The 25,144-nt window shown below is 41.6% G+C and overlaps 7 protein-coding genes across 9 annotated transcripts; 4 read left to right on the forward strand and 3 right to left on the reverse strand.

The window, feature by feature from the left end:
• Nucleotides 1-161: 161 nt before the first annotated feature.
• Nucleotides 162-3,957, forward strand: LOC110859339 (atlastin). Its single transcript, XM_022108277.2, has 9 exons — nucleotides 162-413; nucleotides 567-933; nucleotides 1,005-1,166; nucleotides 1,270-1,548; nucleotides 1,616-1,754; nucleotides 1,880-2,286; nucleotides 2,408-2,622; nucleotides 2,704-2,770; nucleotides 2,848-3,957. Exons 2-9 carry the CDS (start codon nucleotides 667-669, stop codon nucleotides 2,953-2,955), a joined length of 1,644 nt encoding a protein of 547 aa, XP_021963969.1. The 5' UTR covers nucleotides 162-413; nucleotides 567-666; the 3' UTR covers nucleotides 2,956-3,957.
• LOC110859342 (protein CutA) lies at nucleotides 3,953-6,302 on the reverse strand. Of its 2 annotated transcripts, XM_035859346.1 has the most exons (8): nucleotides 5,924-6,302; nucleotides 5,797-5,856; nucleotides 5,654-5,699; nucleotides 5,519-5,568; nucleotides 5,371-5,413; nucleotides 4,687-5,270; nucleotides 4,250-4,614; nucleotides 4,136-4,191 (listed from the first exon to the last, which is right to left on the reverse strand). In XM_035859346.1, the coding sequence occupies exons 1-6, from the start codon at nucleotides 6,151-6,153 to the stop codon at nucleotides 5,211-5,213; spliced, it is 489 nt and encodes a 162-aa protein (XP_035715239.1). In that variant the 5' UTR covers nucleotides 6,154-6,302; the 3' UTR covers nucleotides 4,136-4,191; nucleotides 4,250-4,614; nucleotides 4,687-5,210. The 2 variants fall into 2 exon arrangements, with proteins under 2 accessions (XP_021963971.1, XP_035715239.1); XM_022108279.2 differs by lacking the exons at nucleotides 5,371-5,413; nucleotides 5,519-5,568; nucleotides 5,654-5,699; nucleotides 5,797-5,856; nucleotides 5,924-6,302 and having other exon boundaries at nucleotides 3,953-4,191; nucleotides 4,687-5,214.
• Nucleotides 6,303-6,332: 30 nt separating this feature from the next.
• Nucleotides 6,333-11,970, forward strand: LOC110859343 (protein ECT2). 2 transcript variants are annotated; one of them, XM_035859344.1, is made up of 16 exons: nucleotides 6,333-6,466; nucleotides 6,548-6,851; nucleotides 6,923-7,252; nucleotides 7,342-7,557; nucleotides 7,649-7,792; nucleotides 8,012-8,206; nucleotides 8,444-8,748; nucleotides 8,835-9,114; nucleotides 9,185-9,373; nucleotides 9,509-9,629; nucleotides 9,714-9,953; nucleotides 10,032-10,374; nucleotides 10,449-10,614; nucleotides 10,688-10,774; nucleotides 10,869-11,054; nucleotides 11,137-11,970. In XM_035859344.1, the coding sequence occupies exons 2-16, from the start codon at nucleotides 6,630-6,632 to the stop codon at nucleotides 11,251-11,253; spliced, it is 3,141 nt and encodes a 1,046-aa protein (XP_035715237.1). In that variant the 5' UTR covers nucleotides 6,333-6,466; nucleotides 6,548-6,629; the 3' UTR covers nucleotides 11,254-11,970. The 2 variants fall into 2 exon arrangements, with proteins under 2 accessions (XP_035715237.1, XP_035715238.1); XM_035859345.1 differs by lacking the exon at nucleotides 8,012-8,206 and having other exon boundaries at nucleotides 6,388-6,851.
• Nucleotides 11,971-12,096: 126 nt separating this feature from the next.
• Nucleotides 12,097-16,434, reverse strand: LOC110859341 (regulator of G-protein signaling 7). The gene is made up of 15 exons (XM_022108278.2): nucleotides 15,700-16,434; nucleotides 15,176-15,633; nucleotides 15,019-15,091; nucleotides 14,893-14,926; nucleotides 14,764-14,815; nucleotides 14,632-14,671; nucleotides 14,314-14,497; nucleotides 14,028-14,224; nucleotides 13,870-13,952; nucleotides 13,773-13,803; nucleotides 13,565-13,690; nucleotides 13,434-13,479; nucleotides 13,225-13,371; nucleotides 12,917-12,966; nucleotides 12,097-12,813 (listed from the first exon to the last, which is right to left on the reverse strand). Exons 1-15 carry the CDS (start codon nucleotides 15,702-15,704, stop codon nucleotides 12,729-12,731), a joined length of 1,611 nt encoding a protein of 536 aa, XP_021963970.1. The 5' UTR covers nucleotides 15,705-16,434; the 3' UTR covers nucleotides 12,097-12,728.
• A 236-nt stretch (nucleotides 16,435-16,670) lies between these two features.
• Nucleotides 16,671-19,743, forward strand: LOC110859433 (BTB/POZ domain-containing protein 6-B). Its single transcript, XM_022108398.2, has 7 exons — nucleotides 16,671-17,086; nucleotides 17,360-17,945; nucleotides 18,026-18,242; nucleotides 18,300-18,486; nucleotides 18,571-18,749; nucleotides 18,832-19,092; nucleotides 19,191-19,743. The coding sequence occupies exons 1-7, from the start codon at nucleotides 16,861-16,863 to the stop codon at nucleotides 19,479-19,481; spliced, it is 1,947 nt and encodes a 648-aa protein (XP_021964090.1). The 5' UTR covers nucleotides 16,671-16,860; the 3' UTR covers nucleotides 19,482-19,743.
• Nucleotides 19,649-23,348, reverse strand: LOC110859432 (transcription factor IIIB 90 kDa subunit). Its single transcript, XM_022108397.2, has 10 exons — nucleotides 23,207-23,348; nucleotides 22,752-23,139; nucleotides 22,510-22,646; nucleotides 22,076-22,424; nucleotides 21,846-21,978; nucleotides 21,314-21,758; nucleotides 21,031-21,249; nucleotides 20,852-20,956; nucleotides 20,190-20,774; nucleotides 19,649-20,123 (listed from the first exon to the last, which is right to left on the reverse strand). Exons 2-10 carry the CDS (start codon nucleotides 23,063-23,065, stop codon nucleotides 20,020-20,022), a joined length of 2,391 nt encoding a protein of 796 aa, XP_021964089.1. The 5' UTR covers nucleotides 23,066-23,139; nucleotides 23,207-23,348; the 3' UTR covers nucleotides 19,649-20,019.
• Nucleotides 23,292-25,110, forward strand: LOC110859434 (retinol dehydrogenase 13). Its single transcript, XM_022108399.2, has 7 exons — nucleotides 23,292-23,427; nucleotides 23,616-23,701; nucleotides 23,822-23,907; nucleotides 23,977-24,177; nucleotides 24,252-24,474; nucleotides 24,549-24,756; nucleotides 24,822-25,110. The coding sequence occupies exons 1-7, from the start codon at nucleotides 23,348-23,350 to the stop codon at nucleotides 24,949-24,951; spliced, it is 1,014 nt and encodes a 337-aa protein (XP_021964091.1). The 5' UTR covers nucleotides 23,292-23,347; the 3' UTR covers nucleotides 24,952-25,110.
• Nucleotides 25,111-25,144: the final 34 nt, after the last annotated feature.

A 25,144-nucleotide genomic window follows, 5' to 3' on the forward strand; every position in this document is an offset into this window, starting at 1 on the left:
AGGTCACACTAGGTCAAAATTCTCCGAAAACTGATCTCATGCTTGATCAGTATGGCCCCCAACGACAGAAGTTGGATGGATTTTTTGCATGGGCTTTGTTCATTCGGGAGTTGGGGTAATTGGGGACGGGTGCAGGTGGAGGCAGAGGACGAAATGTAAAGTTGGCCACTGATCATCATATAGTTGGCAAATCATTCTCATTCCATTCTTCACAATTATTTATACCAGTCAGGGTTGCGCAATTAGCTCATCATCATCCACACTGCACATCACCAATCACCCAATCGTCAGTCAGCAGGGCACAGTGCAGCACTCTTCTCAGATATCATTTCTTACCACGACCAAAGATACTCGATATTCAGCACAGAATTCAACTTCCCAACTCCTCCGGACTTGGCTGGTATTTAAGGAAGGTAAGTACTTTTGTTGCAACAATAATTGCCCAGTAACAATGTTTCAATTAAATAAATTACGTGGTCTTGAGACTTTTACTCAAGTTTGTATTTAGAGTGATGACATGAAGTAAGATTAAGTATATATAATGTTTTATTGTTTGATTTTTATAGTGTAAAGCATCTGCTGCTACTGGAGGGCAGGGATATTCAAAAGATTTATCAGAAGGAGGGATCAGATACACTTTAAATATATTGGTATATTATTTGCACGATGGACGAGAAATATCAGGCTAACCACAAGAATGATGATGGCAAGGGGAAAAAGCTGTCAATTACTGGCGATGGTGAGGGTCACGCCATTCAAATCGTGTTGGCGGATGAGGAGCACAACTTTGAACTTGACGAGGACGCCCTGGCCAGTGTCCTTCTGCAGGATGACATCAAAGACCTTCCAGTTGCTGTTGTTTCCATTGCGGGAGCTTTTCGGAAGGGAAAATCCTTCATGCTTGACTTCTTTTTAAGATACATGCATGATCGGGTAATTCAATGATTGACGTATTGATGTGTGATAAATTAATCAACTATACTTAATTGTGAATGCTTTTACAGGATAACAAAAACTGGTTGGGCAAGGATGATTCCCCACTTGAAGGATTTTCTTGGCGTGGAGGTGCAGAACGAGACACGACGGGGATTCTATTATGGTCAGAGGTGTTCAAAGTTAGTCTACCTTCCGGGGAAAAGATTGCTGTTCTTTTAATGGATACTCAAGTAAGTGTGATAACATTGATACTTATTACATGTTCATAATTAGTATGTCCCTAAATAAAATATCTTAATTCTTGTTCATCTCTGATTATTGTTAATATATTAGGGCGCATTTGACTCCCAAAGCACAGTAAAGGATTGTGCAACCATATTTGCTCTGAGCACAATGACGAGTTCAGTTCAGCTGTACAACTTGTCTCAAAATATTCAAGAGGACGACCTCCAACACCTCCAGTTATTCACCGAATATGGGAGATTGGCCCTTGAAGATTGTTCTGCTACACCCTTTCAAAAACTTACCTTCCTCGTGAGGGACTGGAGCTATCCGTACGAAGCACCATACGGAGTTGAGGGTGGAAACAAAATTTTGGAGAGGAGACTAGAGGTTTGTAGTTTTGAATGTTTTCATAATAAATCTTTGAATTTATGGACACAATTTTGTGTCGTGGTAGGTGTCGGATAAACAACATCACGAACTTCAATCTTTGAGGAAGCATATAAAATCTTGCTTCCAAGAAATTGGTTGCTTTCTTATGCCTCATCCGGGATTAAAGGTGGCCACAAATCCAAACTTTGATGGGAGGCTTAGTGGTAATTCGATTTATTTTTATCTTTAATTTTTTATTGCTACATAAATTATTAGCATAATATTAAATATATTAATGAAGCCAATCGATTTGTTTATAAATTGCTTTGATTTGGTTTGACGGATGTAGATATTGAGACGGATTTCCGGGCTCAGCTGGCCGAACTTGTCCCTCTCGTTCTTCACCCAAAGAATTTGGTTGTGAAACGTATCGGAGGGAACGAGGTGAAAGCGAAAGAACTTTTGCACTATTTCAAAGCCTATACAGCCATCTACAAGGGCAATGAGCTTCCAGAACCCAAGTCCATGTTGGAGGCAACGGCCGAGGCCAATAACTTGTCCGCCGTCGCGAACGCCAAGGACCTCTACTCCAGTTCAATGGAGGAGATCTGTGGAGGCAATAAGCCCTTCATGTCCACCGCCAGGATTGAGGCCGAGCACGACAGGGTCAAGGGAAAGGCGATGGAGTTATTTGGATCAAGGAGGAAAATGGGTGGGGATGACTTTTCAACTAGATACCGAGACACCCTACTCAAGGTACACGCACGCATAAGCACATCTTGCATCCACCAGTCGTCAATTATTCAAAGCACTATTGATATTCTCCTAATGGATGAAATAAAATTATCAACTCATTCATTTTCTTTATTCTTTTCAGGAAATTGAAGATCTATTTGTTCATTTCCGAGCACAAAATGAGTCCAAAAATATATTCAAGAGTGCCCGAACACCTGCTACACTCTTTACAATTGCAGCTATTTTTTATGTTTTATCCGGAGTTTTTGGACTCTTTGGAATGTACTCGTTCGCAAATATGTTCAACTTAATGATGGGAGTTACTCTGTTGACATTAGGGATTTGGGCATATGTTCGGTAATGTTGACATATGCAAATAATGTATCTACCTGCATAGAAAGGAGCACAATGTTTACCCTTAAATGTTAACACTTTTAGGTACAGCGGCGAAATGCGAGATATCGGAAGTCATATTGATACTGCCGCTTCCGTAGTTTGGGAATATGTAAGTATAACAAAGCTGTTGATGCTTTTATAAATTATAGTAACTTTTCTACATTACAATGGCTATCCGTTCTGTAGGCGTTTAAACCCATATTTGCCCAAGCCGTATCGAAAGGATTTGAGTCGGCCACCCAAGAAATGCTCTCTGAGAATGGAATATTTTCTCCCAAAGTTAAGGCCACCTAACCTCTTGAAGCCAAAACATTCCCCGCCCTCTGACGTTTCGAAACGTCTCAAAATATTATATATACATATAAATATGTAACAATTACTACTACATAATACTACTACCGACCTTCTTGCATGGATGGGGGGTGCCATATGTAAAGTTTTCTCAACAACATGACCACATCCAGCACCGTATTCTTCATTATTTTATCTTCAAAAATTGAACACCGTATTATTCTAATTAACCAGAATCTTGATATTTAATTCTGGCTCGCGTTGTCGTATCATATCGCATGCAGCATCAAACCAAACCAAACCTTGATCGAGATTTATAAGATTTACTGCTAGAATTGTAAATAGAACAACAATATAGTATTCGATTCAACCGGAAGTAGACAAGCAGAAATAATGGTTATCATTATATATTGTACTTAAACGTCCCTCAGGTCTTGGCAACACCGTGTGTGGAAGGACATCTGCCAAAAAAACTCATATGTTAATCGCTCCTACCTTAGCATTATATTTTTGTCTCGTCAATTTAACAGAATAATAACAACACTACCCACTTCATGACTTCATTCAATAAAATTAATAATAATGTAAGCCGTGCCTTGATAAACTATTCTCTACAGAGTTGTGTGTAATTGTACGGGTGGTTTAATTAACGATTAATTATTTAATTATAAATAACATGTCTGTGTGCAATGTATGAAAAAGTTAGTGTGAATTATATTAAGAGCTTGTTATTGTCTGTTGTGTTGGCAGGACATATGTACATACGTAATGGGAATGAACGACGATGGAGGTTTGACATTATTCATTCGGTCTCAGTTACGTGTTTTAATTAATTAGAGCTCATATGTCGTGGTATATATGCTCTGCACACTCTAATAATATATGCCTACACGTATACTTATTTGGTGGTGATGGGTTTCAGAATTTACTAAAAGTGTTTTATGTCTGTGATAATTTACGGATGATGGCAAAAATAACAATAAATACAAAAAGAGACGAATAATATTAAATTGTCGTGTTTCGATCCGCCATTTTTATTTTAATTGTTCTGGCTAATTAAACAATTAAATGATTATTATTATTGTTTGACTAGGCAAACATTTTTCTGAAGGCTGAAGAATACTTTTGATTCAGTTCTACTTCCTTCTTGTGAAGTGAGGTAAGTTTTGAGTCAATCAGCGCGTTCGAAGGGTCCAGTTGTTTAACTTGGTAGAAATCTGAACGTGCTTTTTCGTATTCCTGAATATATGATTGATATCATAAGTTAAGCATGCATATTTATTTAACAAATGTGTACCTGAATCTCTAGAAATGCACATCCTCTCCGATACAGAGCTTTGACATTATGCACATCCCGAAACAAGACTTTATCGCAGAGAGAAATGATTGCATCCCAATTGTTAGAAGAGGAAGAAAAATGGCATCCGGCTAGATTGTTTCGCAGTGTCGTCATCAGTTCATCCTTGTTGCGCAAAAGGACAGGATCTCTACTGTTGTCTTTGTCATCTATCAGTATCAGATACTTGAGAGCTTTGCCAAATTTGAAGAAGGCGTCACGGGGTCGTTTCTGATCAAAGAGTTCAACTCCTTGCAACTTGAGCTGTGTGGATATTCGGAGGAGACTGGATGCAGGGAGAGAGTGAAGCTCGGTGACGGATTCCTCTGCAACCACCGCAAAACAAAATTTGAATCCAATACATATTTAGATTAATGAAAATGTGAAGTGGCAGATACCTTTGATTGAGATTAGAGCAACTTTGATAGTTAAACAGAGTTGTGATTGAGCAGGCTGAATTTGAAACAAGCCAGTTTCTCCAGGAATCATTTTCATCAAGGCCAATTCGACCAGTCGGTCTACTGGAGTGCTGGAGGTGAGTCCAATGACGGCGGAGAGGTGAGTAACCGCTAGGTCAGAGTTAGGGAAATAGCTCGACAAGTGGAATGTGGGGAGGGGTGGTAGTGGGGATTTTGATTCCTGGTCTGCATCCTGTAACTCTTTTATGATCTCCAAAGTGAAGGAAACACTGGTGGCTTCTAATGGCGAACACATGTGAGCAGCAGCTAGTAGACATTCTGATGAAGCAGTAGTATTAGCAAGTTTCGAAATAGTGCCGTCAGGAATTGTTACGGTCCAAAGTAGTTGTGCGGAACCCATATTGTAATTTTTCATGTATATATTAAATATATTATATTTATTATTTAGGAATATATATTTATGAATATATATTTAACATGAATTCGTTGACCGTGTATTTGTACTAGTTTTTCTTGGTGACTTGACTGATCCAGTCCAAATAGGTCTGACTCCCTTGCTGAATCTAATTAATTAATTGTGACATTATTTCGAATATTAATTGTTATCTCATCACACGACAAAAATTATATTCATTCATGGAAATGATTCCTAGATTCACTTACCGGCACAGCAATAACTTCTGGCACGTCGTAAGGATGGTTATCTCTAAAATTGAATGGCAGTAAAAATTACATTAAAATTAAAATTAATAAAATAAATTAAAATTAAATTCAGTTTTTAGTAACGAGTGAGTAATTATAAGAACCTCACTTGACAAACTTCTCCAACTCTGTAAAAAGTGACTCTTGGCTCTTTATCATCTGAAAACAATAAAAGTTAACAAAGCTCGGGACTGGACTCGTCGGTTAAACCGACTCGGTTTCGTTAGATGTGTTTCTCTCTTACCAAAATGAGTTCGGAATCCTCGTTAATTTTTCCTTCCCATTCATATCTGCAATTAAATCAAGCAGTACCTAATTCAGACATCAGTGCAGTCGAGTCAGACAAACAGCTCATGATTATGTGCAATTATATTTTTAGATACTTACACGGATATAACTTGTGGGATAATATTGACACACGCAGCCAACTTGTTACTCACTAACCCACTGAAATCGTGGTACAAAAAGTAATTTGTTAGGTACTACATACACAGATGAGAAAAAGTTCCCTTACGACGCAATCTTCTTGGCCACCTCGATATTTGGAACGGTGACGAATACGGCACGAAAGTGATTCATCTCTCGTAGTGGGGGCGAGGAGGCAGCAGCGACGGTACTCCCACCGGACACAAGGTCTTGGGACAAGAAGCCGCAATCGTTTCCCGAGCACACGAATGCACCAAAAAACAACGCAGTCAGAAATCCAACCAGTAAACAGGCAAGGTAAGATGCTCGAGGAAACATTAACCAACCAACTCAAATATGAACACGCACATTAAAACGTCCGGAAGTATAAAGCGTAAAACTAAGCACTTAATAGCAATTAAACTTGCAATATAAATTATTGTTAAACACAGTTTTCCTGGACAGCTGTGTTGTTGGGTTCGGGGCAGTTTGGGGCAGAGGCGGTTGAGCAGCGGGACGCACCACCTGAACACACGGCCGTTAACTTAACCATCCCCTTTCTTTCGCTCCCCACTTCATTCACACACAAAACACACAACAAAGTGCTTTCGGGAACGGGAAAACCACACCCTTTTTTACACCACAAAATTAAGTGCGTTGCGAATTTTCGCCGTTGTCAAGCCACTCCTCCGCGTGGTTGCGTTTTCAAGAATTTTGTTTGTGTGCATTATAGAACAAGTTGCTGCTGGTGCTATTGCTAATAATTGTCTAAATCTCACTGCCCACATTCATCGGATGTTCCTTGAATAATTAGTATGGAGCCCGGATATTGGACCGACGCCACGTCCGTGGATGGTTTATCTACTTGCTCAGATTTGGATGATCTGACGTCCGTCACAAATAGTAAAGGAACAAACCCTTTGACACCGTCCACAACTTCATCCACACCGGTCAACCCCAAATGTGTGTACGCGTATCCCACAACTGCCTACTGGTTTGGCAAACGGCCTGGTTCAGATTTGTGCAAAGCACTTAAGGTACGGTTTTGTCAAATATAATTTAAATGAAATTTAAATTTAAAGTTTAATTTAAGAATTCATGATTTTAGACTTTGGGAGTTGAATTCGTCGTCGTCGAGAATGAGGAAGATGAGGCCAACTCGATTACGTCCAAAATCGATCCCACTTCGGCCATCCTTATCTTTCAGGACTTTTGCGGACCCTTATTTGAGTCATTAAGGACCAAGAGGTCACCTCGTCTTAGAATTTACGGACCTCCAATCATACTCGAATTGGCGAATATTGCTGCTGCCAGTGCCAGTTTGGAGGGAGCAGGCAAACCTATCTTCCCACTATCACAGACTGGGTATCCCCTGTATTCGAGACTACTCAGAAATTGTAAAATATGTGCGACCGGGATTCGTGCAATGGATGATCTGGTACGTTTTTCTCTACAAACCTCTATAAATTTTGGTAAAGTTCATTCTTAACTTCACCTATGCATCATTTCGCTTGTTTGATTTGACAGATTAACATTCGTCGAAGAGTCTTCTACTTGGACGGGATCTTTTCTGAGCGAGAATGTCCTATGACTCACCTTGTAGCTGGGAGATGTCGAGGAATCAAGTACAGGGACGCGGTCGCTCTGGACAAACCCATTCTCAGGCGTGAGTGGATCGACTTTCTCTGGGAGAATAGAGACAGTTCAGATTTTGACATTCGAAAGGATAAGGGGGGGACACTGGTGAGTGGTGTACCGAGTGTGCTGCTGCTTTACAATATGGTACAAATGAGCAACATAATAACGCCAAATTTTATGTGTCATTGTTTCCTAGGAGCGCTTCAAAGTTCGTGCGTTTTATGGTGCGAGGATAGCTCTGGATGGATTTGAACCTGGGGAAAACGCAGGAATGGTGAAACTCATTGAAGAAAATGAGGGCGTTTACGTAAATTCTAACGATCCCACGACCACTCACATTGTAAGTTGTATACTGATCCTTTGGTTTTGTTTGCATGCTTTGGTTTGTTTTTAATCATCTTAACATAATTGTGCATTAAATGGGGCTTGTTTACAATCTGAATGATTTACTACTACTCTGAAGGGACGAATGACTAAAATGTGTGATGATGCTGAGTTTGTTCGAGTAACTAGCTGTGTGGGTGGGTAATCTTTTCTTTTGTATATGTATCGTGCACAGGTGAAAAATTCAGTAGTGTTGCCGCCAACACGTTTGGGTCTGAGCAATAGCACAAGTCTGTTATCACCAGCAGTGAGAGGAGGTGGAACCAGTGAGGATTTCACCAACAGCAGACTGCCCTCGACCTCGGCGACAAGAATGGATGATCCTGCCAATGCTCAAAGTCCACTAAAAAGAGCCCGCTTCGAGCTTCCTGTACGTCTTCCAGTTTTACTTTCCAGTTTAGACAATTGCAACCTATCTTGCTTGTCTTTGTTTCTTTATTGGGTCAGAAACTGTACGCGCAACCTATTTATTATTAACTCAACTAAAAATTTGGGAAAGTTAAACAACAATGCTTTTTTGTACTAAAACAAGTGGTGCAGCAGTTTGACCCAAGAAGACTTTGATTTCAATGAAACGGTTCTAATTCGATGCTGATCTTATTTTTAGGTAATCAATGACATGAGCGAGACTGACGTTTCCGAGCAGCGAGAATGGGCGGACCGAGCCAAAGTGTTAAAGGCGGAGTGGTTCTGGACATCCATCCAGATTGAAGCCTGTGCCGATGAGAATTTGTATCTTCTTAATCGGGAGTTTAATAGTGACGACACGCTGAACAACAGCGTCGGTACCCCCAACTCGTTCACGAGTCCGGCACTCCACTTTTCAGACACGGACGGTGGTGGGACGCCCGTCTCGCAGAGTTCTTCAGTGCCTCGAAGGAAAAGGAAGCGCCTTATGCGAGAATTTGTGAGGTAGAACCAACAGTAAATTAAGGCGAACAAGGAATGATGAGTAAGCGCGATTATTATGATTTGTTCTTATGCCTGTCTTATTTTAGCTCCTTGGCGCAAGTAGAAAGCCCTCATTGCATTATGGAACTGGATGAGGAGACGGTGGACTTGGACAATTTGGTGAAATCGCCGGAGCAGTCGAACGACAATGTGGACGACACTGAACTTGCCGTTATTTTAAAACGTATCGAGAAAGGGCTCCAGTCTCCTGAGCTGAAAACCAAAATGGAATCTTTTACTGGCAAAGGATTAAAGAGATTAAATGAATTTGCTCACTTAGTGGAAACGGAGAAAAACTATGTCACAATTCTCATGCACATTATCAAGGTAATAAATAGCTGATTCGTTCTATGATTGCTGATACAACCTGTCAGCTAAAAAAATATTTTTGCTGTAGTTGTTTAAAGGACCTTGTGAAGCGAATGATCAAAAGGCCGGCCGAATACTGACACCCCTCGAAATTAAGCACATATTTGGACCAATTCTTCCCATCTATGAACTTCATAAACGAATATTGAGAGATATGTTGCACATTCTGGAAAACTATTCTGACGACAGTTTGATTGGGCAAATTTATGTGAAGAACGTAAGAACGTAACTCTAGGTGTTACAAACATGGGATATCTAAATGTTTCATTTAAACATTTCATGCCATCCATATACATCCATGCTACCCATTCCAAACTCGTGACATAAACATTTAATTTTGTTCCCTACACAGGCTGAAGAATTGCGCAAGTGTTATGAGCCCTTTGTTGGATACTTTGAAACGGTGAAGAATGAGATTATTCGGTGCGAAACCGAAAATCCTCGATTCATGGCTTTCTTGAGGATAGCTCAAGGTGGACATTGACAAATTTTCAACAATATTGCTACGAATTACTTTATGCTTCGTCTAATCGATTTGTTTTTATTTTATTGAACAGCAAAACCACAATGTGGTAAAGAAAAGTTGGTAGAGCTTATAATCCGTCCCGTTCAGCGACTACCATCCACGGCTCTTGTACTCAAAAACTTGGAAAAAAACACGGAAAAGACGAATCCAGATTACGAGTGGATCACCAAAGGTGTTGAAGCAATTGACCGAGTGAATCAAAAAATAAATCAACAGAAAGAGCGTGCCGACTCTAGAGTTGCCATCTTTGACGTATATCACGACATTGAAGGTTAGTAGTAATACTGTACTTGTGATATAGTATAGTAATAACGATTAGGTTATAATTAAATTATAATTAAATGTACAGGTTGCCCCGTCGAACTGATTTCAGACCATAGGACACTTTTGAAGAAATACGACGTAATTGCTCTCCATTACGATGCTAACGTCACTGTCACAGCCAACTACAAGAATGAGCTACTTAGTCTGATCGTATTTTCTGACCACTTCCAAGTTGTGAAACGACGTAACCATCTGGCTTCAGCAAAGAATCATCCCGGCTCAACACTTTCCATCTCTAATCTCCGGAGTCCAGCAATGTCCAGAAAATCTATGAAATTCACTTCTTCCTCGACGGGACAAAAACGATACAAATTTTTAGAGTGGGTTAGCTTCTGTCATGTCAAGAAGGTGGTAAATGTCCATGACTCGTGAGTCTTAGTTTGCTCTTATTTTATAGTAGCCGTCGATTATGGGCATGCAATGCAATCCTCTTGTTTTACAGGGACCCACGAAGTTTTGCCTTTATTGTGAGAGAGCCAGAGGATTTACGAGAACGTGTCCTTCAGTTCAATCTCCCAGAAGATCTTGAGCTGGAAAAGTATCACAAAATGAGCGTTGTGGAATTTTTTGCGAAGCAGGTGGCCCAGTCTGTACAAAGGGTGGATTATGTAAGTGACTCAGTTAGTAGTGTTAGTAGTGGTGATTCGTGGTCATATTGACTCATTAGTTGCTCAATTCCAGGAGCATTTCATCACCACGGTGGATTCTGCAGCTTTAAACAATACGGGAAACTCAAGTGGTGGATTCATTTCTAGGGGAATTAAAAAGGTACTTAGAGTTACATTATGTATGTAACTTACATAATTTTTGGGAAAATAATTTCCGAGATGAGCATTACGGATTTTATTGCGAAAATAAATAGGTGGGACGAGCGCTTAGTCTGAGCAGAACACCAAGTAAGCTAAAGAGGACAATGTCTCAAATCATGCATAGCCCTTTCTCAACGAGGTCCTGTCACAAGGACAAAGATCCAGACTCCGTGTCCCAGTCGGGTAGCGAAAACTCGGCATTTACTCCGATTCGTAATCACTTATCATCCATAAGTTTGGTAATTCCCAATTACAAGAACAATTTATAAAATTGGATACATTTTTGAAACTGCTTATAAATGTTTCACTATTTTTTTGCAGTTTGGAACAAAGCGAGGAACGATGACTAACGATGGTCAGATCACGCCCAAAACAAGAAAGACAATTTTCGACAGCAAGGATTCCAAAAGAATATTCCCTGCTATTGAGGAGACTTGAAAACCTAGTAAACTTATTATTTTATTTTTAGTTGTCATCATCACCCTTGTTTACAAACTACATACTCAAACCTCCGTCGACCTTTCATGCAATGTTATTTTTATTTTGATATGCAGTATTATTTTAGGTAAAAGAAATCTCAGACGGATAATGATGATGTGCTGTGAAGTATTTTATAAGGCCCTTATTCTGTAATGTCTCTTCCGTTCTTATTATTTGTAATTCAGATCCAGAAGATTAAAGTCATGTTGACCTTCTCATTTATTTTATCATGAAAAGAAAAAAAATCTACACATGAAGGCAAACAAATAAGTAAAAGATGGATAATTTGAAGAAAAAAATATTTTAACCCAACTACTCATGCATAAATAGGAATGTTGAGATTGAGTCTGAATAATTATTCTTACACCGACAATCATTGTTTTGTCGTTTCGATAAAAATAGGAATAGTAAACGATGAGCGAACAAATAATTACCTAAAACTCTTGGGAGAAATTGCATACCTGGCTATACAAATACCTCACATTTGTACAGTTATGGTTTGAACGCTTTGTAAGAAGACGAATGCAATTTTATTACTGCAGCTAAACATGTGTACATTTGAGTATTTTTACAATATCAAATAAGCTTAGATTTTATACGTTTTACCCATTTGTAAATGCATTAATTTGTAGATAATGCATAATAATAATGAAATAATAATAAAATATGAAGAGGGATAAGATGAATATTTACAAATAATCATCATAAAACATAAATCATAGAAAATGTAAATAAAAATGCGATCAACATGTGATATTTTTATTCGATTGTGAATAATCATGCAAAGGTTTGTTGGGAATGTCCTTTTCCGATACTATATTTTATTCAGATCTCTTACAAATGGAAACATGTACATATGTACGTACGCTTTAAGTATATATGTCTCTAAAGTAATCAGGGGTACCTTGAATATGCGACTAATCCTAAGTAATACATATGTAATACTGTGGAATCGTCGTGAGACATTAGAGTCTGCACCACGCGTTTACATGATACCGACATTGTTAGTACGGTACATATTATTTTCATTACTCGACCAGCAAGCATTTGCATTTAAAGTTGCAATAACAATATGTAAGACATTGAGAACTGAAATCTATTTTGCAACAACTTACATATAAACTAATGTAGTTAATAATAAGTAATGTATAACGTGTCATCGTTCCTAGCTAAGTCCAGTAACAGTACGTTACATGAGTGACGTTGGTAAGTTATCTATCATTTAATCGGGAATGGCATCGGGTTGTTTCTAAAATAGATTATTATTCCTTCACCGCCGTTGATTCTAAAAATTTTGTTGAACGTGTCCCCTCCTTGCTTGCCAACCTAGGCCGAGATGTAGATTAACGAAGAGAGCAGTGTAGTATGTACGTAATGGCTTCTGTGTGGGGGGAGAGAGTCGAAGTTTGCAGTCCTGCTATTTAGCTCCCTTTTTAAGTGCGCTTGAACTTGGCTGGCAAGGAGAGGAAGTTGACCTTCTTCTTTGCCCCGTTCAAAAAGTCTTTGTACATGTCCGACCTGACAGGAAATTTAAAAAAAATGTTTTATTTATTCCTGGTACTCTGACAAGCAGAAGCAAGTAAGCAAGTAACCTGAACCACTTGTTAATTGCTCAACGTACCGGATGTAGCGGGAGTAGGAGTCGCTCTTCATGAGGTGGTATACGTGGGCCTGGAATAACAATATGTGGTTAGACAACTCTATACACACGCACGTACATAATTCAGTGTATATATATTCGGTCAGTATAATCCTATGGCCAGATATAAAAACACTCTAACAACGCTACACCTTATCAGTATGCATTCCCCTCTGGAAAGTTCGACCGCAAGCGGAGGTATTTAAGCAGCGTTGCTTAAATACCTTGGCATTATTGAACCGAACCTTCGATCGTATACTCTTTATAAACATGTTAATATGTGTGATTACGAGTGCAGTGTCGAAACTCCACCGATCAGCTTGACTCTCTTGAATGTTTTGTCTCGTTTGCTCATACGACTTGGAGTCCACGTTGACCAGACAGGTCGAGTCGGGTGCGAGGAATTCGGCCCAAATCTCTTGGGCCCGTTTGGGCAACTACAATTTGGAAAACAAGGCGTAAAACAAAATCGTTGATTAGTCTCATAACTTATTCATACCTCGCTCATGGGAAGACGCTTCAAGTCTTGAATACTTTCCCAAAATCTGAGCAAACAATATTATTTTATGTAAAAGCTTCAATATGTAACATGTATTTGGCTTTGTATAAAAGTAGGTTGAAAGGCGATACCGGAGATTCTCCCCAGAAAATTCCTTTTCCAAGAATTTTGCAAAGTGGTCCCGACCAACGGGATCTTTTAGCAGTTCCTCCACTGAAAAAGCCCAGCGTCTGACTCGTCGGGCCGGGATGTCCTTCCTGCAAACAGACGGGCATAATACGCAAGCACGATTTAGGAAAAAATAAAATAAAAGAGGAACTTTATTATTATGTTTCTTACGCATTTTTTTCTTGGTCCCAAAAGTCGAGAGCTGCAATAAGTTTCCATTAATAAGATAATTAATAATATCCATGAATTGCACGCCAATTCTACTTACAGTCGGATAGCCATGGATTGGAAGGCTCAGGGGCGATGATGAAGGGGTCGTACTCGGAATACATTTCATAGTAGGCCACGTGTCTGCAGTCATATATCATTATTACGCAATTGTTAATTAAGCACAAGGTATAGCCGTTATTGGTTATGAATACTTACAGGTCGGCCACTTTGGAGATTTTGATGGAATGGCGATCCAACTTGTATTTGAGGGACTTTATCAAAGCTTTGAGCTCATCCACCGTGAGCGTCTTTTCCTTCTGACTTCCGCCCGCCTCTGCACTGCTCCCATGTCGAGGTCGATTCATGCGACACATTTTCTTGATGTCCATCTCTGTTGTATTTACACATCCCGGCTGTGAAAAAAATGACGCGAGTCAGTCAATCAATCAATTAAATACAAATATCCATCTGTATAGCAAAACATCAAGAAATCTTAATTTACCGAAGGTCGATGAACATCCCAAAATGCTCTTTCTTGACTGTCCAACACCTTCCGTTCCAGTTTGTCCCGTTTCTTGTCCACCTTGCTCTGTGCCTCAGCTTGCATGAAAATGAACTCCCACTTTCTAGAAAACATCTTTTGCAAACGGGCTAGATTTTCGGCTTCATAGTCCACCAGCTCGAGACTGGAAAGTGCAAATGAATCAATTAAGTCGCTTTCGCTTGACAATGAAATGCCAATGTTGGCCATGTTGCTCTAGTCAAGTAGTCGAATTAAAATACAGGGTAATTATTATTTCCAGGAGTCTAGGGCGCGTACCGAGTCTTGTTCTGCATTGTCCTCTTGCACAGGTAAACGGCTGTAAGCAAATAAAAGCGAGACATTATTGAACAGCAGGTCGTGTTGTACAATATCGGTGACATTTATAAGCCATAATTTGAATGGTCTCACCGTAGTCCGAGTTTTCCGGCTCCCAATAGTTGCTTGGCCAAAAGTAGGGGGTCTATGTAAAAACACAGGAATATAATTAACATGCAATTCACTTTGTAATTTTTGTGACATCATAGTCTTTTATCTCACCTGAAATCTGTAGAAAGTGGAATCATTTTTGACCCTGGAAATATTATAAATGAATTATGTTTAACTCGTATAACTGAGGAGACATTGCTTAAATCGTGAATTGCAGAGAAAAAATTAAATACTCACGAGAGGATGTGATCCTCAATGGGGAAGATGTAGCCGTGTGCAGCCAGCAAGTGGGCTAAGTGAAGTGCTTCATCTGTAAAAGGGATCCAAAATATGACCAATGATACTTATGTATGATAAGTTGGATGCATATTCAACGTGGGTGGGTGGCACTCACTCTGGTCGTCCACCTCCATATTCTTGAGGATCCAGGTGACGAGGTCCGTCCCCGTGAAGACGGAGGGTATTTTGGTGAGGAAGCTTTTGACGGTGCGGACGGGGACGCCAATGTTCTCCTCCTGCATCCGCTCGATGATCCTCTCCATCTTCCTGTACACGATGTGGTGGGGGGTGTGGTCACGGTTGGGCGGAGGAGCCGAGGACTTGGCTGCCACCTCGGTGGAAGAAGAGTTATTCTGATCCAGGAGGTTGCTGGACGTCATGGCGGTGGCCGTGGTGGAGGACGGGACTTCCGTCGTTGGTCCTATCGTCACTGTGGTCGTCGTCGTCGTCGTCATGCTTGTGATAGTACTAGTTGTGGTCATGTTAGAAGATGTAGCTGCGACAGTGGAAGGAGTTGTCGTCACCGTTTCGACATCATCTCCGCCGGACCCCACCTGGTCTCGGGTGACCCCTCTACAAGAAGAACAAGAATGTTAGGAGTCAGTCCACACCCGCAGAAAGACTGATGACACCACGTACGTCATTATTTTCCTGGGTGCGACCCAATGAGGGAGCTGTGGGTGGATCTGCAGGAAGGAAGGAGGGAAAGGGGACTGATAAGTTGTAATGTATAGGGTGCTGCCGAGGGATCACAGCATGACCAGTGGATGTTGGATGGACGCTTTCACTTCACTTTGCTCCGCTGAAAATAAGCTAATAACGGGCTCACTCAAATTACTTCTGTGGCTTCCCTTTCCTCCTTCGTGGTCAGCAAGTATTATTTCTTATGATACGACTCTTGTGGTTATTTTAGGACGAATGAATTTCTCGATTTGCTCTCGTGTGTGGGTTTCTAGCATGACTTGTTATTATTGGTATGCTCCAAGTGGTGGTGTAGTAATGTTGTTGCCCTGATTATTAGATTGACCAAAGAGCCACTATCCAGAACTGCGAGGGGGGCCGACAAAGAGGGTGTGGTTCGACCAGACATCCACCGCACATATGGCATTATTGGACAGCGGAGTGAGGGCAAGGTGCGATCTGTGAATGTCTCCTATAACATTTAGTCGGATTCTACCGATGAGAATGCAAGAATGTGGTGGGTGAGGTGGATAGAGAGAGAAACTCCCGAATTCGGGTAGAAGAACGAATCGATCCTGTTGGCCTATATATATATAAATATAATCTGGTTGGACGGAAGAATCCCAACTCAATCTCAATCTCCTCAAAAGTGGATGCATGAAACATGTAAACGTGCGCAGTGATCAGATTTCAATTTCATGTAAATCTGAATTTTGATGTCTTTCTCTGCCAGATCCAGGTCAGTAGGATGTTGATAAAACTAGAGACTCTCTGGTGGAGAGTGGTATGCAAATGCAAGACCGATTTTTAATAGTTTATGCCATGTCAGGTTAAGAAGCAATAATCAGGATAACTGTGGGTGGGGGATGATAACTGATAAGTGGGATATTTTCTGGGTGGGTTCATCTCCTTTCGCTCCTCAACCTCCCCGCGCAGAAAGGACGAGTGGAGAAAGGACAACAATAACTTGAACTCTTTTTCTCTTTTTCTCTTCTCGCAGCTGCTGATGAAGGAGAGGCCGCAAAGGTCACAACATTTGGCTCAGAAAATTTAAAGTTCGTCGTCATTGAGCCCACAGTACTGCCCATTCATCACGTTTCGACGAACTATCATATCGTCATGCTGTCACCTTCACCCCCAAACTCACCACCATCAACTTCTCAGAAGGATGACGACGACGACAACACTCCTCCTGTCGCCGAATTTGGCGGAGAAAACGAGCAGGCTCCCTCCACGTTGACGACCACTCCAACGACCTCTCATCCAGAGGAATCACAGCCAACGATGACAACGGCAGCTTCGCAACTCCCCCTCGTTCTCACGACATGTCTCTCCGCTAACTCGGGTAAGTATTACAATTAGCCTGATTCGGGTTTGGTTTTTTGACCTTTTAACCTTGACCCATGTGACCTTATGCCTTTGACGTTGTGACCTTGCTGCTGTGTAGTGTTCTAAATATTTGAAATACTTTACATACTGGCTTGTAATCTACCCTTGCTTTTGGTGTCCTTTTGTTTCCTCACACTTTTTAATCCAGACTTGAAAAGACCACTCCTGCTCGCCGAGATCGTCTCTGATTCTGACCTACTCTTAACCTGCAAAAAAATTAAACTTGCAGAATCTGCCAGTCACATCCGTAACAATATCAATGCAAGTGGGGGACCAGAACACAAGTCTATTTTCCTAACGCGGAGCCAACAAATCAATTCAACTTCGTCTCAGAATCAAAATGAAGTATTCATCACTCAACCGCACAGTCTCCCAGCGTCACCCATCCCATCACCTGCACCCGGTCAGAGACAGACTCCAACGCCAACTCCGAGCATCAACTGGGTGTCAGAAAATCTCGTCGTCGTTCAGAATAGGGCGAATAATTGTTCCCCCACTAACTACATTTCTTCTTCCCATGCCTCCTGTTCAGCATCTGCTTCCAGAGCCAACGATACGTCCACCCAGGATTGGCAAGCGTTGAAAACGGGAGTACGAGAACGAAATGCGGCCATGTGTAACAACGACCTCATGGCGGATGTCACTTTCGTTGTGAGCAGTTCTTCTTCGTCTCCCGTTACGTTTCCAGCCCACAAGTATGTTCTCGCCACTGGGAGTTCTGTTTTCTTTGCCATGTTCTATGGTACCTTAGCAGAGCAGGGAAGTCAAGTTGTAGTCCCGGATGTGGAGCCGGATGCATTTCTAAAAATGCTCAAGTACGTAAAAGTATACACTGGGATGGGATGGAGAATCACGAGCTAACGCATGTGTTATTATTATTGCGTTTAATTTGTAGATACCTGTATGCTGATGAGATTGATCTGGACGAGGAGTCGGTGCTGCCCACCCTTCACGTCGCCAAGAAGTATATCATTCCCCACCTGGCCAAGTCATGTGTCCAGTATATGGAAGCATCGCTAACAGCAAGGAACGCCTGTGTGCTCCTCTGTCAGTCACGAATTTTTGATGAACCTGACCTCATGCAACGGTGTTGGGAAGTGATCGATGCACAGGTGTGATAATTAAATCATGAGGGTTGTGAGTCGTTATATATTTTGATGACTATGAAGGCGGAGATGGCTTTAAACTCGGAAGGATTCATTGACATTGACCATTCTACTCTGAAGGAAATATTGTCTCGAGAAACACTCAACTGCAAAGAGTTTCACGTTTTTGAAGCAGCCATGGCATGGGCTACAGCAGACTGTGAGAGACAGGAATTACAACCAACTCCGGATAATCTCAGAATTGTATTAGGTAATAAATATGTATTAATAACCTAACCCAGTAAACAACACAGTGTTGTAAAAGACATTTATTCATAACTATTCATATATGTAGGAGGTGCTCTTCAATTGATTCGCGTGCCAACAATGGATCTTGTTGAGTTTGCGGATGGACCAGCACAGGTTGGGATATTTTCACTTCAGGAGTGCCACGACATGTTTCTCCACTTTACAGCGAGTTTGAAACCCAAGTTAGCATACCCAATTGTTCCAAGAGCTGGTCTCAAGCCACAGGTTAAATTATTAGCAATCAGACTTGGTGCAAATCCATATATGTATGACAATTCAACTACAAAAATAAAATACCACCATGCAGGTGTGTCATCGGTTCCAGTCATCCGCATATCGAAGCAATCAGTGGAGATATCGTGGGCGATGTGACAGTATTCAATTTCAGGTCGATCGAAGAATCTTCATTGTTGGCTTTGGATTGTACGGCTCCTCCACTGGCGCGACGACATATGGAGTCCACATTGAGCTGAAGCGTCAAGGTCGCATCCTAGCAGAAAACAATACGGAATTTTTCTCTGATGGTTCTTCCAACACTTTTCATGTCTATTTTCAACAGCCAGTCCAGGTACGTTTCTCAGTTTTTGTAGCAACAAATGAGATCAATTCAAAACGGGTTCAATTTAATTTATGAGGTTAACCAACTGTTTATCTTGTGTTTCTAAGATTGATCCTGATATTTTTTACACGGCTTCTGCCATCCTTGACGGGATGGAGTTGAGTTACTTTGGCCAGGAGGGGATGACGGATGTGGCCGTGAGCAATGTTGCATTCCAGTTTCAATGCTCGTCCGAGTCCACGAATGGAACTGGTGTGCAAGGAGGCCAAATTCCAGAACTGATCTTTTACGGACCAACCCCAACGTTGTCGTCGTCTCAAAATAGTCCCCAGTTTTCACAAGAGAACAATAGCGGCAGCAGCTTTGCAGGCATCCAGGGTTCCAGTCACAGTCAGTAGTAATTTAAGTACTACAAATGTTTCATCGCATCGTATTTCATTCGTTTTCTGTCGCTAGTTCGTTTATTCGCTAAACTCGCAGGCATCGCCATATTTTATACCAAAGTCACCGATGCACCTTCGTGTTTGATTTTAATTAACTCAAAAGACAGTCATGTTCCAATATATATTTTTCGAGTTTCATTTAATCATTTTTTCGCATCTTATTCTAATTGTTGTTCACGATATGTAATTATAATAAAATAAAATTCTTGTGTAACCAGATGTTTGAAGCTGATCTGTTTGCCTAGTTCTTTTTTAATACTCGTGTTAGCAATGACACTATAGGATTAATATTAGTATGGTAAATCTGCAATCACTTAAAAAACGGGATTAAAATTGTAGCTAAACAGCATAAAATCACAACATACATATGTACCTCTACCCTAACCTACTTATTTGCTAACTAACATTCTGCGCGTTGATATACATAAAAAATATTAAAGAGTTGAGTGTGTAGAATAATAAAGCACTATAGTTTGGCAGTGATGGTTGAGGTCTATTCGTAGTAGTCATCTTCATCGACATCTGCTTCCCCACGGAATTGTGTTAGAAGGTCCCTAGCGGATAAACTTGCCTCGTCCACGTCCTCCTCATCGTCCACTGAAAATTTAAGTTACCGTATTTGATTAGTCACCTTACACGACTTGACAAAATAAGGATACTTACGATCCTCGTCCTCTTCCTCGCTGAAGTGAACCTGGCTGGACTCCACCACCGACTCTGTCGCTTTGCTAATTCCAGCATCCGCCAACTTGATAATCCCTTTCTTACTTTCTCCCTTCTTGTCATCCTTTTTCTCTGTGCTGTCCGACTCGGACTCTGACCCTGAACCCAACCTATGATGAAGTGAGGGCTTTGGCTTCCCCTCAACCTTTGGTTTTTTCTCACTTGCTACTGTTTCTACTGTTGAGGAGTCAACCACTTCACTTTCAACTTTAGATATGGAGGAACGCCTCTTGCTTAGTTTGAGCTTTTTTCTCCCCGAAGATGATGTGGTTGAGGATGTGTTGGATGCTGTATCCGAGTCTTTTTCTAGTTTCCGTTTCAAGTTGTAGCCGGAGGGTGGGATTATGGGACCCGACTCAATCACAGTGAAGGGGTCAAAGGGTAATTGTGAGGAGGAAGATGGGTAATTACTGGATGAGGGGAGATCGTCCATGAGATCGACACCAGTGGTGAGAGACCGCAATACGTCGTAGTTGATCTTGCTCGAAATTTTTCTCTCTTTTAACATAATTTTAATAGCCTCATCTGTCAAGAAAAAATAATATTTAATTAACACGCTACTTAGGAATGGGGACAGTGGACAACAAAGGGAATGCACGCACTTGCACTTTTCGCTTGAAATGTAGGTTTTGCCTTTGCACTTTTCTTTTTCTTCTTTTTATCCAACTTTCCTTCGCTAATATCCTTTTCTAATTGTTCTTGTTTTACTAAAATAGCATGAAAATTATGAAAACTGAATATCATATCATACTTAAATGTAATAATTAATTATAATACTCACATTTTTGAGCGATTATATAATCACGATTGAGATTCTCCCACATGACAGTTTTCCTTTGAACTTCGACCTTTGTCATGATGTAGCCGTTGATCTCGGTGTCATCAATTCCTTCCAGGTCCAACTCTCCAGAGTCTGGAGCGGTGGGTATGATGGTGGTGGTGACAGGGACTAGAGCCATACAGCTGGATGAGGGGAGTGCTGGATTAGGATCACCTGCATCTGGTGTTAATATCATTAGATCCTAGATCGGGTGCGTCATGGGATAAGTAAGATGGTTTCGTACCTAATTGCAATTTTGAATGGACAAGATCAAGATTGGTGATATTTGGTGGTGGCGGGGGCATCAGAATTGAATCCATATCTGGAGACTTATCCTCCTGTGTTACTCTCTTTTTCAATACATCCTCTATTCCTTGAGGAGTCGCTTCGGAAGGGGTATCGGAAATAATTGAATTTATCGTGTCCATCGTGGACTTTAGAATAAAATTGGTTTCGACGATATCTTGTTCCGGTGGCTGGGGAGAAGATGCGGGACTGGATGAACACAAAGTTGAAGAGGAGGATGAGATGGTGGCAACTTGTTCTTGCGTGGGAGTCAAGTCTTGAGGTGGAAGAGGGGTGGACGTACTTGATTTGTTGTACATCATCTTATTTCTTCGCCTCTCCAACTCTTCGTCAATTTTATTCTGTAAAGCTTTGAACTCTTCGCCCATGTCCGTGTCCAGCAACTGTGGCCATTCAGTAAAAACAGTATCTTTTATTAATGTCACACAAACTTTGTAGTTTTTGGTATATGTGTCATTATGTGTGTTCACCTTTTGTAGTCGTTCTCGGTCTCTTATCCTCGCTGCTTTGTAGGAAGGTGGGTCGTGTTCTTCCTCCAGGTCTACAGACATGAATTCGTCCAATGTCAACGAACTCGAGGGTGTTTCACCAAACTCAACGAGTCTAAATACATCAATCATAATGAAATTAGTTGTATCAGTTGTATTTGAACTCATTTCCAAATGCTGACCAATAGAAAACCCAAATACTAGTCGTTTACCTCTTTCTTAATGTCGTCTCGTGGACTTTGACCACTCTGATCACGTCTTGGACGGACCTGGAGAAATTGTGGAGACGTGCCGAGATGAGGAGGGCCGCCCCACAAAGACCAGACGGCCTCCGACCCAAATGAATCCAATCCCGTTTCATTCTCTGCACCAGTCGTAGCGCCGTCATTGCCACGTCATGTGTCTTCTCTGCAAGTTCGAACTTGTGTGCGAATCGAAGGATGTACATGCAGGGGTCGACGGCAGGGATGTTGATGTAAAGGGACCGCGATATTTGGACGTAAGCACGACCCAAGGCATACACATCCATTTGCAGTACGTCGCTGAAATCGATGAGGAGATCTAGAAAGAATGAATGTATATAGGCTAGTTTGCGATGATTTATTGGTTTTGCTAGTTAAGATTGTGTGATGCAGATAGTTCTTACGCGGAGTGCCCTCAATGCGACAGGTCATGTAGATGCAGGCTGCAATCGTCAACGAGTTCTTTCTCCCTTTTGTCAACTGCTTGTGGAGAGCCATCTTGAAAAAGTTGAAGGCCACGTCTATGCAGTGCTGATTTAATCTAGTGATGATGATCAATCAATTTTTAAATAATTACTTGACCATAAAATGTGCTCATAATTTTAAATCTTTTGTCCAAAACGTCACGCCCTCATCTTATTCTTACCTGAGTTGTTGTGCAACCTCGACAATCTTTTTTTTCGTGTTTCTCAACGTGATCTCTCTGCTTTCCTTGCCCACGGAAGTGTGAAATCCACCACCGCCCAGGTTGGAGAGCACACCACCACCCCTGCTCTCTGCGGAGACGAACTGACCGACGGCGGACGCTCCCCCGTGACCATCCTCTTCAAAGGTCACCTCCGAGACGATGATGGACTCTTCGAGAACGCAGCCACAATTGGTGCAGACGGCATCTCCACGAGCAGCGTCCGTGTCGATTTCCGAGCACCCACATTGTTTGCAGGATTGAGTTCCAGACATTACTATAAATTAATAGTAAAGTAACTTTCACTTTTTTTTAGAGATTTCCTTGAATCCAGTAAGCAGCTTGTTGTCTGAAACAACATAAATATATATTTTATCTAATTAATTATCATTAAATTAAGTTTTGTATTTAACAACCTGCTGGAGCAGAGTACAGAGCAGAGTTGTGGTGTGCTGCTGAGATCTCCCGCAGCAGCTGACGATACAACAAGGCGATTCTGTTTACTCCTGGATTGTCCTGTTCTTTATTTCTTTGTGATTGAGAGGGGTCTGGGAAGGATGGGTCCTTGGGTGCCGCCACGTCTGATGGTCATCACATCCGCCGTGGGGGTCGTCGTGGGAGGGTCCGTCCTGCTCAAGTGAGTTAAATCCACCTCACCTACTCCACACTCTCCTTCTTAAATAAATACAAGTGCAGAGAGTGAGAAATCTCAACTGCAAATGCCGCTCTGACTTGGGTCACCTTTGCGAAGGCTAATAATGTTATCCAAGCGCTTCAACTTTGTTGCTGTCGTAATAATTTTTATTTTTTATGCGTATGTCGCAGAGATTTCATTGTGGGTCACGCTCAAAAATTGGACGGCAAGATTCGAGCCGATGGGAAAATTGTGATCGTGACGGGTGCAAATACGGGTACGCTATTACGTTATAAAAATGATGCAATTTAGCTGGCGCGTGAATGCGTTCACAAGCACATGAAGCCCTCACATAATACCTTTGATAATAAGTTCCCTAAAAACCAATTATTTTCAGGTATTGGGAAAGAAACGGTGAAAGAGATGGCTAAACGCGGTGCCACGGTGTACATGGCGTGTCGAGACATTGCCCGGTGTCAAGAAGTGAGATGATACATAATAAAATGACACATGACATAGATACGGATGACATGATAAGCATCTCTTTTTCAGGCCCGCAAAGAAATCGTTCTCGAGTCCCTCAACAAAAAAGTATACTGCAGAGAATGTGACCTCGCCGATTTCAATTCGATTCGTCATTTCGTCTCAGAGTTTACGCTTGTGGAGGATCGCTGCGACATTTTGATCAACAATGGGGGCTTGATGCGCTCCCCTCGACTGAGCACGAAGCAAGGGATAGAGATGCAGCTCGGGGTAGTAATAGCACACTGTATGGTCCAGAAATACGCGTATTACACATTAATTATTTTGCATGCATATTTATGTAGGTGAACCACATGGGTCATTTCCTTCTCACTCACCTCCTCCTCCCATCCCTCCAAAAGGCCGCTCCCAGCCGAATCGTAAATGTCTCCAGCTTGGCCCACACACGAGGCCGAATCAATTTCGAGGACTTGAACTCTGAAAAGGAATACGATCCGGGGGCGGCGTACAATCAGAGCAAGCTTGCCAATGTCCTTTTCACTAAAGAATTGGCCAAGAGGTTGCAAGGTGAGCAATCTCATAATGAGCATGCAAGTGCTTATCTGACTTTGATCTATATGCGTGTGAACATATGTATGTAGGAACCGGCGTCACTACAAACGCACTCCATCCGGGTATTGTTAAAACAGAGATTGGTCGTCACATGGGGCTCGAGAGTAGCATCATGGCCTCCATCTTTGTGAAACCACTGCTCAGCTTTTTTCTCAAGAGTCCTGAGCAAGGGGCCCTAACCACCCTATTCGTCGCGCTGGACCCTTCCCTGGAGAAAGTGTCGGGAAAGTATTTCAGGTGCGGTGAAATAAACCATCGAATAGCCATTCACATTGGGTATAATGTTGTTCTTCTCATCGCAGTGACTGCCGTGAGACGAAGGTGGCCCCAGCGGGGGAGGATGCCGCAGTAGCGAGGCGTTTGTGGGTGACGAGTGAGCGGTGGACGGGGATTCAAGAGAACGCTTCATTGGAAGCTGCTGCGCCCTGCTAATGTTCTTACCGCGCCTTCATATTTAATAAGTATATTTAACAATATGTGAGAGCACAGAGGAAACAGAAATGATCTTGGGCGGAAAAAATGTAAGCCCTCCAGGCAAGAAGTGGTCGTCGCAGGCTATTTAGTTGTTGCAATAAATCATGACAAGAGAGATTCACAGTTTTTGCTCGTTGGTCTTCAAATGATG

The sequence above is a fragment of the Folsomia candida genome, unplaced genomic scaffold, assembly GCF_002217175.1.
Source record: "Folsomia candida strain VU population unplaced genomic scaffold, ASM221717v1 Fcan01_Sc025, whole genome shotgun sequence".
NCBI classification, from domain to species: domain Eukaryota; kingdom Metazoa; phylum Arthropoda; class Collembola; order Entomobryomorpha; family Isotomidae; genus Folsomia; species Folsomia candida.